We start from the raw sequence: 16,018 nt of genomic DNA on the forward strand, positions 1-16,018 counted from the left end.
GCACATGTCTTCTGACGCGAGCAAATCTGCGCTTACAACATACTAATGAGCATCAAAAATTCCGTCACTATGTTGAAGTGGTTGAACTTGTGAAATTACGGCGTAAAATACGCTTCATCTGCACTACCTACGCAAAATTTTCACGGGAAAAAAATAAAGGAATACATTCTTCGCCGAATACGACCACAAATGTCGGCAAATCGCGGCAAATCACATCGTATGGGCTCAAATTGGGGCGAAATTCTTGTTTTTCTTAACGTATTTCAAGGACTTGGTAAGTTTTCGCTGGCTTTCTTTGACTGAGTCTTGAAAAACAGGTTTTTAATGAGATCAACGTATGTCAAAGACACCGATATCGATTGTGCGCAAGCATAACAATAGCGAGTATTTTGTACATTTTTTTTGCTAAATCAGAAGTAACGTTAATGGTTTCCAATTTGGAAAATCACGGACTGACGAATTGAATTTCAAAGAACTCCGCCATTTTGTTTCTTTTGTTTTGGCAACGTTAGCGAGTGACGATAAGAAATCCGTACTTGGTAAGATTGATCATGTACTTTTAGTAGTTCGTAGAACACCACTGCCTTACTAGTGAACCTTTTTTGTTAATTTGGTCCGTTAACTTTTATACAGTTACAATATACGATTGATTCATTTGTATTTTGAAATCCCGTAGCGTCAGTGTTATGAATTCCTTTGTCTGGCGGCTTGGGTGTCGCCATTTTTGATCCAAACTTTTGTATCCAAGTAGCAACGTTACACGAACAGTCACCGCCGTGTGGTTCTAGTAAATACAGCAAAATTGTTTACTTCTACTTGAACATTTTAGCTGCTACTTTTAAAAATCATTGCTTTACGTTATTTTTGTAAATATATGTAGCGTTGTAAATAATTAGTAAGCATACAGTACAGTACAGTGATCCTTCACAACGTGAGAAAGAAATGACACAATTCAGTGCTTGTGAATAAATACTTCATTCTTAAAAGCATTCGTGTTTCACTTGTTTAATATTGTGGTGGTTTCTGTGTGCTAAGGGAAAGTGTGAGAAGTACTTAGGAGATAGGTGTCGTATTACTAGTACACCAGAACTAAGCGCTAGTTAGGTTTTGGGGAGGGGGGTGGAAGACAAATTGTTTTCACGGTATGCCAATTTCACGGTAGAGATGTGACCGTGAAAACCGTGAACCTAAAGTTACCGTCAATAAAACATGCTAGTTGTAATCTTTATGAAATTGACATTTAATGCCACCGTTTACAGCATTTGCGTGCGGATTTCTTATCAAAAGTGCTCATAAGCGGCACAAAAATAAGCTACATGGTATTTTTTTGTTTCACTTGCCTAGTGTAAATAGACCGATACCATAGCCCCGCCCAGCCCCGTCAAAACGTAGAAATGCACAATTAAAACCTAAAAATGCAAATATTTGACGGACATGCAGTCACTCTCTCATTGGTCGAACCAAGGACATTATATAGTGTCCTTGGTTCGACCAATGACAGAGTGTTAAAGGAGCAAAGATACGATGTCGTTGTGTTGTGAGAACTGATAGAAAATGCAAGCCCTAATCAAGGACACTATATAATGTCCTTGATTAGGGCTTGCATTTTCTATCAGTTCTCACAACACAACGACATCGTATCTTTGCTCCTTTAATGTTGATATGTATTTGTATAGTGTTATTGAAACTTACTATGTGTAGGAATGACTAGAAATTGGAGTTTCTTGTTCAAGTTTCGAGCCTTATAAAATGCTCTGGATGCCTTTAAAACTCCAATAATATGCTCGCTACTTTATGAGAGGTATAAAGGAGGCCATATATATCAGGGCACTCCAGCCGTCACTCAACAGAGACAGTGGGCGTTATAAACTTCCTGGCACGTTTGACCAATTGCTGACGTCACGTATCCGCAGTGACATGTGTCAATAGAGTCACGTGTCCGTAACTCTCGCGAGTTTACGTTCGGCAGTGTTGGTCATTATTGACCCTGAAGAAGGCGACAGTGGTCGTCGAAAATTCGATCCGTGAATACCTTAGTGTTGGAAGAAAGTTTAGCATTGTATTAGAATATGCTCGCTATTCCTGGCAAATTATTCTCCCTATACCCAGCGTAGCTAGCCTGGTAGAGACTTAGGCATTTTCATCGGCCACGTATAATGTTATGGGCTCTTATTACAGTGAATGTCCACGGTGTTGCCCCATTCACACCGTGTTGAAGGTCAAGAGGAGACGAAGGTCACTGACCTCAAGGTCATGACCATAAAGAGGTCACCCTATCAATTTAACCCCCACGAATGTTTATTCAAGACAATTGCCAAGCCACCGACCGGTTGTGCGGGGGTCTTCTGTAAAACTATATCCCTGATCGAAGCTCGATGTTTTTAATTCATGCGTTAAGAAGGATTAAAACATATAGACGAGTCCTCGACAAAAGAACAAGTCCTTGAAAGTACTCATCTACCATTGCTATGGCTCGATGTGCGTCATAGTGACGTCAATGCAACCGCACCTATTGTCTTGGGACGGGATAGAGGGTAAATTTAGAGGTTAAAGAGTTGTTAGGGTTCTCCGGGTCAAATATCAAACTGACATAGCTTTGATATTTAATCCATCTTCCGGAGTCAAGTTATAAAAATCATCTCTGTTGAAGAAAAATGGAATAAATCCTATCCGTGAATGATTTCATCAGGTTTTTAAGTCACTGAATAAAAAGGCTCTTTGTACCCAGAGTTCTGTACCCAAACAAGTGATTTATCAACACCGAAGTTTCGGAGCGTTTGGGAATGCATCTGTAAGCAGCGACACCTATAGCTGCAGTGCAAAGCGAACCAGTCAGAATTTCCCCTAGGAAGGGGACAGACGGTAACCGAAACGTCGGTTGAATAAAACACACGGTTGTACACAAAGAGTTTTTTATTCGGAACAAAGTCTGGTAGGAATTTGACCTGGCCTTAAGAGGGGGAAGATAGTTACCCAGTCCTCGTCAGAGGTGGCCGCTATATATACATATATCCATATATATCCAAATATATATGGAGACTTCACAACTAGCAAGATACTTTTAAATATATGGTCTATCTGGCAAAAAGTGGCTAAAGCTAGCCCTATGTAACAGTGGCCATAGGACGGCGTTAGGACCTTTTTACAGGTCAAGCCCGAAAATCGCACAAATGGGCAGGCTTGAAGTGTACGCTTACTGAGATAGACTGTGTCTGGACTGTCTAAGTGATGAGTGCGATTTCCTAAAGACCTTGCGTCTTTCTACTCTCCAATTTGGGCTATTCTTTTTGGTTTTCTTTTCTAGCCTATTTTGCGGCCTACAACAAGAAATCAGCGTGAGTCACTGTAAAAAATCCGTAGGGTCACAGAAAAGGCCACAAAAGACCAACAAAAAAGCCATACATCCACTTGGATATTGCTTCTTCCAAGTTGACCAGTCATAACCGACGAGTGAAAACTCCTACATCTGGCCTGCGAGGTTAGTCATGAAGTGATCGTTTCCACTACCAACTTTACCCACACAAGCGTGGCGCACCCCGCGCCATTGTCGGCCTCCAACTGAAGAGTAGACTTGAATTTGAAACGTTTGGATAGATGCTCATGCTCCATCGTGTGTCCACCGCGCGGAACGCTCTCGTTCAGCTCAAAAGACTGACGACAGCCTCCGCCACCAGAATATAATGGCCGCCACAACCGCGTTTTCACAGTTTTACAGCAGATTTAGACCGCGTTACAACGCGAGGATGGCCCACAGGTGGAGATTACTTGCTCTGATCATCTTCGGACTGGCCACACGTCACACTTCAGGTGAGGAAAGCGGAACTCGCTTTTAGTTTGTTTGTTTTTGTGCGACTTGTTCTTCTGACGCATTGGACCGTGTTGTCATACCGAACATGGCCACTTCCGGCAGGACAGTCGTTTTTCAAAGTTCTTTGATTGTTTAACGCCAACATTTGGCAGAACAAGACTGAGAGAACAACGTTAACAATCATGACAAAAGACATGTACGATGGACTAGAGCAACATTGAATGTTTACGTTAAGATTGCGTTCAACAGAGTACGTTTTCTAACAGCACGTAGTTGAAAGGTATTTTCCTCATGCCCGCCGACAATCAAGCACCTCCATCCGGTGACTACATTCCTATGATTCATCCCCTGTTTTCAAGCTTTTACTGTCTTTCCACAACCCAAATATCATAGCCACAGTATAAAACGATCTCTCACATCTGTAGGATGTTCCGTATTTGTCCTATAGCACTACTGTTTCGACAATGGGAGAATATGAAAAGATTTGTTACGAACAATACAGGGCAAGTGTGTCTCCATGCGCCATTTTGTTGGGCGGTTTGAAGTAGTGAGCGGTAAATATCATCAATTTGAAAGTAATGGCATAAATGCAGGATATCATGATGATCAAAACACCCAGAAAAAATCATCAGCGCCTATTACTATAATCGTCCCGTTCTTTTGGTCCTTGATGATTAATTAAGCTTTTCAAAAATGATAACTACACACAGATATAGTTCTTTGGTTTACCATAATAGGTCGCTCAGCGCAATTTTGACACGTGCCTGCAAATGATAAAGAAATTATAACTCAGTTCGCGCCGACGATACGAAATGGGCATTTATTCAACATCTAGAAAAAACACTTGCAATGCCCTTCGTTATATTAACCTAATGCTCCTTGTTGAGATTGGTCTAATTCTCTTTATCCTACATTGTGGGGCATGATATATTATTAAACAAATAGACAATACAAGTTGAGCATGATCATAAAGCTTACGGTGAACACCAGTGACAGCACCGCACGAAAAGTGGGATTTACCAAATTAATAATAACAAAATCTGGTATTGGCTGCGTTAGGCGATGTACGGTGCCAGAATACTAGTATTATTTTCTGTATGTATTTTTCATATCTATCAATTTTTTGAGTGAACTCTGCATATCCAAATCCATGTGTTACTCAAACTACTATGTTATCATGTCCAAGGTAGTTATGGCACGGGAATGGTAGCCTTAACAATAGCGATAAATACCAGGTAGGTCTGACAATGGTTGATTATAACACAGGATACCAAAAGCAACCGTTACAAGACTTACCTAGCATTAAACACAATTGGCAAATCTCACTTTTCGTGCGGTGTATAGATAACATGTAATAGGGTGCGATAGCATTGTATCATAATATAGCTGAGTTCCCGGTACTTTCCAAGATTTCCTTATGATGACATCTGTTCTGATGATCTGATCTAAGAAATTAGTGTAGGCGGTACTGTTCTTTAGACGATGGCCTGAGTAAATGACCTGGTGAGAAATAATGACCTTCTCTCCAGGGGGCAGAGCATGCTTCCTTGTGGACATTGCCTTATTTGGGACTGCCCAGTGCCATCTAGAGGAAATGACTCATGATGACAGTAGAAGAATGTACCTTTTCTTAGAAATAGTTATGAAGGCGGATAGAAAGCATATAAATGAAAGAGAGCCATGTACTAGAAGTTAGTCTGGAGCGGTGTCTCAGTGTAGAGAGAGGACAGAGAGAGAGAATACAGATCCACGTCTTCAAAATGTAGCGACTCCGGCGTCAGTCCTTGGGTTGAGCGTACCACTAACATTACAGCTATACTAACGAACTCGTAAGGGACACTACATCAAGACCAAGGCCACAACAACTACCTACACCCCTTACAAACACACTATACCTTGATGGGACAAAATCGTCATGCTTTCTTAGCTAACCATTGCTAATGCCTAGGCCTCTTCTACGCGATGCTTATTTTGTATCGTTTGTAAAGTAGCAGTTAAACAACCTTTTATTTCTATCTATTTAGTTATTAGTTAGTTGGACTGTGACAGCCAGAACATCCCAACTAGCCAGTGGTTGCTTGAAAGAGCTATCACTGCTGGCAAAGACAATACAGAACATGGAATTTGACTATGAATTTTACATCGCAGAACCCAACAAATCCTAAAAAAGCATGGCTTTTTCGTCTTCCTCTGAAGTCAAACCCAACATGTTTTGATATAGCCAACACTAGTATTTGAGAAGTCTCTTTTTTCAATCATGTCAATCGCTGTGCATTGTCATATTTCCGTCCCCTAAATTTCTACCATGTACTTGCAATAAGCCTTCAGGCAACTTGACTATCAATTAATGACATAAAGCAATAGTTTACACCCATAAAGCCTTATCTATGGTATCTAAATTAGTGTGAGAGTTCAGTATCAGTTGTCAGTGTTCAATGTTTAGAGTATAGGTTTTTGGCGATGCCAAGATTCTTCATTTTCAGACAGTGCGAGTGCCAGCACCTTTTATCCCCTCCCTGCTATCAGCTATGTTCTGATTTAATTATACAAGGCAATATGTGGTTAGGTATAGTTTGAAATGAATGCTTATACTGACTTTATCCATGCACTTAAGTGAAACGATTACCTTCAGGCAAGTTGACTTTCAATTAATGACATACATAAAACAATAGTTTACATCCATGAAGCCTTATCTATGGTATCTAAGTTAGTGTGAGAGTTCAGTATCAGTTGTCAGTGTTCAATGTTCAGAGCACCGTTTATCCCCTCCCTTCTATCAACTACTTTCTGATTTAATTATACAAGGCAATATAGTATATTTTAGGTATAGTTTGAAATGAATACTTATACTGGGTATAGTTTGAAATGAATGCTTATACTGACTTTATCCCTGCACTTAAGTGAAACGATTCCCCCAACAAGCGATGGTAATCTCATCCATGTGTTGAGACTATAGCCGAGAGTTTTAACGTCATTGCAATACAAATATCTTGGTCACGATCGGTAGCACTAGAAGCTCTTGTCTTATCTTAGATTATTCTATAATCATGAATCTGATGGTATGTTATACTGATGATTCGACGTCGTAGATTGCTTTCATCCAAACCAATTCAGCATATCAGCGCCTTCGTACACTTGAGACAAAGCTGTGAGGACAAAGCTGCCGACATGACCTCTCAAATACAAAATCGTGGCACTTCGGATGATTTCAATAGCCTGATGCTATGTAATAATACATTGTAGCCTGTGCTTTTAACAGAACCATGTGCTTTACTAAAACATAACAAATGTTAGGTACTTTCTAGCGTATACATGGTATACAATAAGTTTAGTTTCTTGCAAGTTCTTGCCCGTAGGCTAATTGCAAGTACATGTAACATGAAAGGACGGACAGACAATTGATAACAATATAGCATGTGACTAGTCTAGTCTAAATACTAACACTAAATTCTATCTTATTTGGGTTTGACTTATTTTTCCTAGACAGTGGAAGACGAATGATCCCACATTTTCTGTAATGTGTGGGTTTTGTGATGTTAAGAGGAGAGTAGTTTTCTTTCTGTCTGTAAACATGTACAATGACAAAATCGACAAAATTACAATGGCTAATTTCACAATCAAATGACCCATACGCATTCGACTTACATTGTAACATGTTGCTGTAAAACGTCAAAGAGGATACCTTCTCTATGATTATGTATTACATAAAATATGTAGACCTATGAAATTGTGTAGTTAAGTGTGGCCACAAACTCTCAATACAAAGCATTTATCAAGTCTCTAAAATGTTTTTTTTTAGTTTTCGGATACAGAACATAATGGAAAAACATATTGTTTTATAAAAGGTTAACAAGATAGAGCGGATGAACAACCCCCATAATGTTCTTTAGTTATGTTTTTATTGATGATTTGGACCTTTTTTTCACAGAACTTTTTTGGAAAAGCCATGTCCAAAATCTTTGGTACTAAGAGTTAGCCAAGTGCGGTTAAGCAACTAGGGTGTCACAGCAGCTAAATGATATTCTCCAGACTGGTATTTCGTCATAAATGTTAAAATTGTCACGTCCGTTGTGCTTTAAACTTTACTGCGACAGCTTTTATATGGGTTTTCATATATCAACAGTGTCGATTGGTCGTACACTCTCGCCCTGAAAAAAAACGATCTATAGGTGTGCGCATGCGCTTTTCAAAATTGGCAGCCGCCATGTCCATGGTGTAGTACCCGGATGTTTACCGCCATGATGGGATGGAGTGTATGGGGTGAATTGCTCGCGTGGGGAGAAAACAACGATGCTTTTTTGCTTAATATCGATTTTCAACGCGTCTTTGACTCTTTTGTGGTGATTTTACATGGTAGTTGAACACCCAAAAAGGGTCACTTGTTGGCCACCTGTTCTGAAGTCGAGAAACACTCGAAGACCCGTTCTCGAGAGGCAATACGGGTAGGAAAATCCCCGTGAAGTTGGGAATCTTGACAATTGAAGTAAGTGGACTGATATTTAGAACAGGGACCAAAAAATGACAGATCTATCGTTCAAGGTCCCCCTCTACTGCCAGCTGAATTTTTTACAAGTGGCCTTGGCGTTCCAAGTAATACTTACAGCATTTCCGAAAGCAATAGAAGTCCGGATGTCGAGGTAAAATTATTGAGAGTGAAGTAGACGGAGTGTCCCACTTGTGTGCTAATTCCTGTATGAAGTCCTCGGAGAATTGCTATGTATAAGGCCTCTGGGAACCCCCAAAACTTATGCAAGCGTGCAAATAAAATTTTAAAAAATGAATGGCATCTATTTGATCATTTTGCAGCTGCTTTGCACGATTTACAGTACAGTATAGTCCAAATCTTGGGGGGGGGGGGAGCGGCGAAAATTGATGCGCGCGCGAATGTCATCCATGTAATCAAATCAACATAGCCTAATTTGAACGTCGGTCTCTGTGGTCTAGCTTTGGTTGAGAGGTTTTTTAAATCATTAATGGTGGTGTATCGAAATGACGGGAAAATGGTTTACTTGGTCACACTTAAAGGAAAAATTCACAAAAAATTGAAAATCCTACTATGCTATGCTTGATATATTCCAAAGTCAAATTCTTACTTCAAGTTGTTTCACATAAGTCCGTCATAGTTTTGGGATCTTCCACGGTTCCACCATTTGCAACTTATGCCGTGCTGACGCCTTCTCATCTGATGATTATGGTACACTGAACACTGACGTAATATAATTCAATCATCAGGTGAAAAATCTAGAACACTGACGTCATACAATTCAATTATGAGGTGAGAAGGCGTCAGCACGGCATAAGTTGCATACGATCGAAAATCCAAGAACTATGACGGACTTATGTGAACTAACTTGAAATAAGAACTTGACTTTGGAATATACTAAGCACGGCATAGAAGGATTTTCAATTTTTGGTGTAGCTTTCCTTTAAAGGAGTCCTACACTCCAGAGGGCGGTGTTATTTTCCGCTAGATTATGTATCAATAAATACATAATCCGACGACTTTTTACAGAATTCTGCTTGTGGTGAATTGCACAAGGTGTTTTTTTTAAACAATATGATACTCATCAAACCCGTGCAGACCCTACCCATGTATTCCCTTTGCGTAAACATACATCTTTAATCGTAAATATTTTTGGCATAAATGAGGTTGGTTAAGCACAATAAGAAGGCCAATTGTTGAGAAGATGTAAAAGAACACACAGCAAGACGAGTTTTTCTTAACCACCCTGACATTCTTTTTATAATCTAACTTTTGTCAGTCATTGTCAAGCACATTGTAAGTCTGCACACTGTAATGTCATAGGCTGAGCACTGCACGAAATGGCCTCGTATCCCGGCGTATACGTAGAGGGATTCCTCCGGAAATATTCCATATCCCGGTGCGGATTTAGCGTATCCGTTAAAACTAACGGATACGCTAAATCCGCACCGGGATATGGAATATTTCCGGAGGAATCCCTGTACGTATACGCCGGGATACGAGGCCATTTCGTGCAGTGGAGGTTTTTTTAATTTAATTAATTAGAAAATAGAGGGTCACCTGGGGAATTTAGTAGAATACTGGATGCTTTTTGATGCGCACAGAACTAGTGGGTACTTTATCGCATACTGTAAAAAATATCAAATTTTACCTCCTAAAATTATCATCTTTTGGAAAATAGTTCCTCCCTCTGGACTTTAGGACTCCTTTAAGGGGATGCCCATGGTCGCAGGTCACCGACTCCTGTCCTCATCTTATTTTGCCAACTGGGGTATTGTGGTTAATATTTTGAGCGTTCGGAGCTATAACTCAAGATCACTTTGATGCATTTGTATGGACTTTGGCATGTCGTCTGCTAGTATCGGCGAGATAATATTAATGTACGCTGATTTTGGGTACCGCAGTAGTATTTCTAGATAATGTAATATTAGAGAAAGACACCCCCATTTTGAAGGTGTGGTACAGTCACTGTAAGCTATGGCCAACTACGTACTCTCCAAGCAGAGGTTAAGCTCCGGCCAGCTACACTGCCTTGGTTAGATACTACCTAGTGTTACAATAAACAACTGCCTGGACATAAATGGAAACAGGACTTAAAGAAATTATTATTCCTGGTAAAGACCTTACCACCTTAGCCCAAACCGTAAACACCATAATTTCATTTATTCATATTTACACCATAATTACTTCAGGATTGTTTTTACAGGTGAAAATACACTCGGTCAGACGGTTTTGATATTCGTTGACATTCTGGCGATCAACGTATTTGGTTGAAGGTCATGCATTGACATTATAAAAGTTACTGTAACATGTTCATTGTAAGATTCTACAAAAATATATGAATCATATCGATATCTTTTGTTCTGTGTACTTTCTCCAGACGCTCAACCGGAAGTGACGTTGGTGAACGAGTATCCTTGCATCGACTATTTGACGGGACCGACCTATTTGAAATGCGTAACGGATCACCCCCCGCAGAGAATTTCATTTGGAAGGGTAGGCAGGTTTTTGTATTGGTCATGTGTAGAATTTCAAATTGTACATTGAAGGTACCAACATCGATAATGTACGTTTGGGATAGAATTATGATATTTCTGTTAGTTTCTTCGGGACGGGAACCTGGAAATGATCATATTTTGCCCCCCTTGTGGCTTGTTATGATACTGCAGCAGAACTACCGATTTTGATATCTGGAACTGCAGGGGCCATTTTTGTTGCAGACTTTGATAGAGAATAACTCAAGAAGGAGTTGACGGATCATCATGATTTTTGGTATGTGAATAGCTCGAGTGATGATTTACAAAATCAGATACTTATTATGCAAATCAGTTTGTAATTTACATAATTAATGAGGAAAGTTTATACGTCCGCTGCGTTGTACCACCTCTTTAGGAGACGAACATTGGGCTGGACTACGAACGATTTTGATATCTCGTGTCCTGGATGAGACGAGTAAGGGGCAGAAAGTAAGTTGTAAAAGTTTGGGCGTGGTGGGGGATGTTTTAGGAACTGCAGGGCCCATTTTTGTTCCAGACTTTGAAAGAGAATAACTCAAGAAGGGGTTGACGGATCATCATGATTTTTGGTATGTGAATAGGTCGAGTGATGATTTGCATAATAAGTATCTGATTATGTAAATCATCACTCGACCTATTCACATACCAAAAATCATGATGATCTGTCAATCCCTTCTTGAGGTCTCGGACCGGAGTTTTTTTTTGCGATTTCGTATGTAGGCCGACACCCTCAGGTCGACGGGCTACAATTCCGCCGAGAAAAGTAGGACGGAAAATGTAATCACATGGTCGAAAAGCAGTTTTCTGCTGTTTTCCGATGTATTTATCGGTATTGTCCGTTGTCCCTTTATTTTGGGTAGAAACCATAGTAAAATGTAAATTTGGCACCCGAAAAATATAATTTTTTTACACTTTTTTGATCGAATCTGCTCGGAAAAAACGAGTTTTCCCGAGGTCACGACATATATGCTGAGAAAGCTTAGTAAATGGTGTCCCCGAAAAATGAAAAAAATAAAAAAGTCATGTGATAACTTTTTCGCAATCTCCGATGACGCAAATTCGGTAAAAATGCATTAAAAACGATGCTATTTGGGTCATCAGGCGAGAAAACCACATCACCGTTGCCGCGGACTTATACAAAAAAGGCTTCGATAGCGAACCAACTGCACCGCGCCCCAAAATACTACAACTCACGGGCTTTTCAGAAGATTCAAAATATTCATGCACAGCTAAAACCATCACCAAGCAATCTCGGGCAGAAATCAGGGTGACGACCACGCACTTCCGGCAGATTACCGGGTCATGACCCAACCCCGGTCACAATTGAACTCCGACCCGGAACCTTGAGTTACTATCTTTCAAAGATACTTATTATGCAAATCAGTTTGTAATTTACATAATCAATGAGAAAAGTTGTATTGCACCACCTCTTTAGGAGACGAACATTGGGCTAAACTACGAACGGTTTAACAACGACCTGTGGAGAACTCTCGAGTTCATCTTCCCTCAGCTTGACTGGCCCGGGTCCATGTTCACTCTGGTGAGGATCGCCCAGGACTTCAGGATCGGCTCCTTCTTCACCGAGCTACAGCTGGACGACGGATCAACCTTTCGAATTCTAACCGTCAAGATGTCCAAATTTGGTAACGTTTGATTTATTTTTGCAAGAAGGGAAATTACTACTGTATGTCCAAATAAGTATAAGACGAGATACACTTTATCTCGAACCGCCCCTTTAATGAGCAGGAAAGAAAAGAGCTATTATAATAGTTTTTTTTTCAATTCAAGAAGCCACAATGTTCAAACGTTTACTGAAGAAGAACTACAACCCTGGTCTGTTAACATCTCAAACCCCACGTATGATCACTTATTGCAGACAAGTGGGTCACTTCGTCTTCCACTGCTTCCAAAAAAAAAGTCAAACCCAAAAAGCTTAGATTGTATTCCGTAGTAGTTTTAGAAAAGTCAATTGTTTCAGTTTCAACTTGCATTGTTAACTTGCACTTACTGCATTCCTTTTTTTTACATACAGTTTCATATACATTGATTCATATACATTGTTTCGTGTTGCAATATAAGTCCTTGGGCAAGACCTTGCAAATAAACTTTCATTATTATAATCATACGTTTTACGTTACCATGGAGATGAATATGATTACGATTTGACAACGCTTTTCAGCTCCCATCAAGCCAGTCACGATTTGTCAGAGAGCGAACGTGGGAGAGAACGTCACGATCCAGATGCTGTCCCAGGAGCCTGAGGAGAGAGGAGTCTATTGGCGGAGAAACGAGGAGTTGATGCTGGGGACACGCACCTTGAACCTGACCTTGAACAAGGTCACCACCGACTCCTGCGGGGTGTACGAATGTTACCGGACTAACAGTGAGAGGAACACAGCTCTACAGGGTATCACCAGACTGGTCGTCAGAGGTGAGTGTAAACGTTACACATTCAAGTTACCATCCGTTAACGTTACACATTCAAGTCACCATCCGCAATTACTACTATGTAGGCAAAAAAAGTGACGGAAACGTTGATGGATCTTCATAATTTTTACAGGTGTGTCGATGTTGTGGGAACGGAGGTCCAGTTCAAAAATGGTTTCCCTGGCATTTTCCGTCGGTACTGCAGCGGGCTTTGTGTGAATGTGTAATTGTATGTCGCCAGCATAACTCGAGAAGCTGTTGATGGTTCTGTATGATATTTACTGGATAGGTAGGGTTTACAGAAAGGAAGGTCAAGTTCGATAATGGGCCTTCTAGTGGGTACCTAAGGTACTGAAGCGGAGCTTCAAAATTTGGGGGAATATTTATGTGCGTGAAGTGCTATGGTCATGATTTTTGTGTGGTAGATAGTTCATGCCACAGGAAGTAAGTTGTGTAAGTTTGGGCCTCCTAGCGGCCTGTTAGGCATACTTTTAAAACCGCCATCACAACAACTTGCACTAGAGTATCATCAAAAGACTGTGACCTAAGAAACCTTTAGCACCCCAAGCAAGATTGTATCATAACGCCTCACATGACATGGCAATCGGAGTAAAACTCGGAGCCAGCTAAACTGTAGATGTCATTTCTGCGTCGTTAGATTGACACAACGAATGTAGGACCACAAAACATAACATGGTGCCAGCGGTGGGATACGGACTCATGAATATAAGCTATAGGGACCACATGACATATTTCAAACAGTGAGATGTTTCTTGCCCTGCTTCCAGAAATAATTTTAACGGTTCTCAAGTGGCAAATGTGCTAGATGTTGGCACATCGGCAACCAAATCCGCAGTGTGTTTTTTGGCACACAGTTTCACAGATTAGCCGAGTAGGCTCGGTGGGGCATGGTGAGTATCGAACTCGGGACCTATTGATTCCGAGTTTAACGCTCTAACCGTTACGCCACGTCGACGTTACTCGGAAATGCTTCAGGAAAGTTCTAGGGATCACATACAAAGACCGAATCTCAAATACTAAAGTAAAAAATCAGTTATCAGTTCACCTTTCCTCTAAATGACCTCTGACCTCCAAACGCACTTCCTTATCTCTTTTTTCTCATGTATATAATAATGTATTCATGCATGTTCATCATATGAATCAACAATGTTAATATATATTGTAGGATGATGTTTATTGATTGATTGTAGAAACTACTGTACATGTATTTTCCATTGCTTATGTATCTGTCTGTCCATACATGTCGACTCTCCAATATCAGCTACGCTGCCTTAAGAGTCGGTGTAATGTATTGTTGCATTTCACAATAAATAAATAAATAAAGTACGAAATAGATTCAATCAAAACATCGGACCGTACTAAGACCTCGTCACGAATGTGACACGTGGCCATACCACTCCAGTTTTCTTTTCTGACGACTTGCACAGACGTGACCTTCACCTTTGACATATTACCCACAATACATGTCGCTGCGCATGCGTACTCGGAATGGTAAACGACCTTATACCCACACGTTGCATTGTCAAATCGTCCCCGCAGCCTGTCCGGGCGGAAAGTGGGGGGCTGACTGTAAGCAGGACTGTCCCAAGTGCTACAACGGCGGCATTTGTGACCCAGAGAACGGAGAATGCATCTGCGCCATTGGCTTCGCGGGACCCACTTGCGAAAGACGTAAGACTTTTTTTGGTGAAGCCTCAGGGGTGGAGCCGTTAGTATAGTAATGCGATTGAATTGCGAAAAATTCTAAATATTCTACGCACCCACGCTTTCCTTGGTAATTGATTTTGACAACATCTTGTTGTCCTTAGTTTGCGAGATATTTTAGAAGTAGGAAATAGCATAGCATCATAACTTACAATGTCGCCCTCTCATCTGTTAGTTATGCAGAAACGGACTAGTGGTATTATCTAATGATAAACACGCATGTGGCAAGCTATGTAACCTTAACCTTGATCTATACCTCATACCGAAGAAGATAAAGCAAACAAATAATGAAGAAAACAACCCTCATATTTCAGCATGTGGGGCCAGAAAGTTCGGGCGGTCCTGCCAGCACCAGTGCAACCGACCAAACTTCAACGCGGATGGCGACGACGCCTGCAAGTACTTCGTCTTCTGCTTACCGGACCCGTATGGGTCAAGCTGTAACACAGGCTTCAAGGGCCTCGACTGTACAGAGGGTAGGTCTTTAGGAATTTTGACCATGACGAAAGTATTGCTCGCCTTGGCATGCTGGCTTGCTGTAAACAGCGAGCTTGCAACTAGATATGCAAATGTTAGGTGTGGCAGGTCTTTAGTGAAATACAATCAGCTTCTGCCGCGCCGCTTGCCCAAGAAGCTGGTGTGTTTCGCCAAAGTGAAACATTTGTACATTCTATTATTGCAGTCGCGTAATTATATGCAACTCTACAAATCAGGTTCAACAAACAAAAATGGCAGCTGTCACAAACGATGCCTTTGGGCAACCCAGTCATATTTTATCTTTAGACTTATGTTGATAGCTCGGTTACTGTTCTTGCAAAAAACGTATCTCTTTTATTAAAAACTTACTCATATCTTTGTGTCCTTTAGCGTGCAAAAATGGCACATTTGGCGCAGGGTGTACCGAGACGTGTCACTGCCTGGATGACGTTCCCTGCAACCGCTTCACTGGAGCTTGTCCGGATCAATGCGCAGAAGGCTGGACCGAAGGCCCGTACTGTCAACACGGTTAGTTCTATCTGTCGCTGAGTCGGAGAGATGTTTACTATTTGCGTAGTGTTA

General features: G+C 40.8%; 1 protein-coding gene across 2 annotated transcripts in view; it reads left to right on the top strand.

Moving 5' to 3' along the window:
- Nucleotides 1-3,414: 3,414 nt before the first annotated feature.
- The window catches only part of LOC136442187 (angiopoietin-1 receptor-like), a 37,283-nt gene continuing 24,679 nt past the window's right edge, over nucleotides 3,415-16,018 (top strand). For both annotated transcript variants that reach the window (XM_066438922.1, XM_066438921.1), the window contains exons 1-7: nucleotides 3,415-3,807; nucleotides 10,672-10,787; nucleotides 12,243-12,450; nucleotides 12,987-13,238; nucleotides 14,795-14,926; nucleotides 15,274-15,435; nucleotides 15,827-15,964. In XM_066438922.1, coding sequence (XP_066295019.1) covers nucleotides 3,681-3,807; nucleotides 10,672-10,787; nucleotides 12,243-12,450; nucleotides 12,987-13,238; nucleotides 14,795-14,926; nucleotides 15,274-15,435; nucleotides 15,827-15,964 — 1,135 coding nt within the window. In that variant the 5' untranslated portion in view covers nucleotides 3,415-3,680. The remainder of the gene's footprint in view (nucleotides 3,808-10,671; nucleotides 10,788-12,242; nucleotides 12,451-12,986; nucleotides 13,239-14,794; nucleotides 14,927-15,273; nucleotides 15,436-15,826; nucleotides 15,965-16,018) is intronic.

The sequence above is a fragment of the Branchiostoma lanceolatum genome, chromosome 9 (genome assembly GCF_035083965.1).
Source record: "Branchiostoma lanceolatum isolate klBraLanc5 chromosome 9, klBraLanc5.hap2, whole genome shotgun sequence".
In the NCBI taxonomy this organism is placed as follows: Eukaryota; Metazoa; Chordata; class Leptocardii; order Amphioxiformes; family Branchiostomatidae; genus Branchiostoma; species Branchiostoma lanceolatum.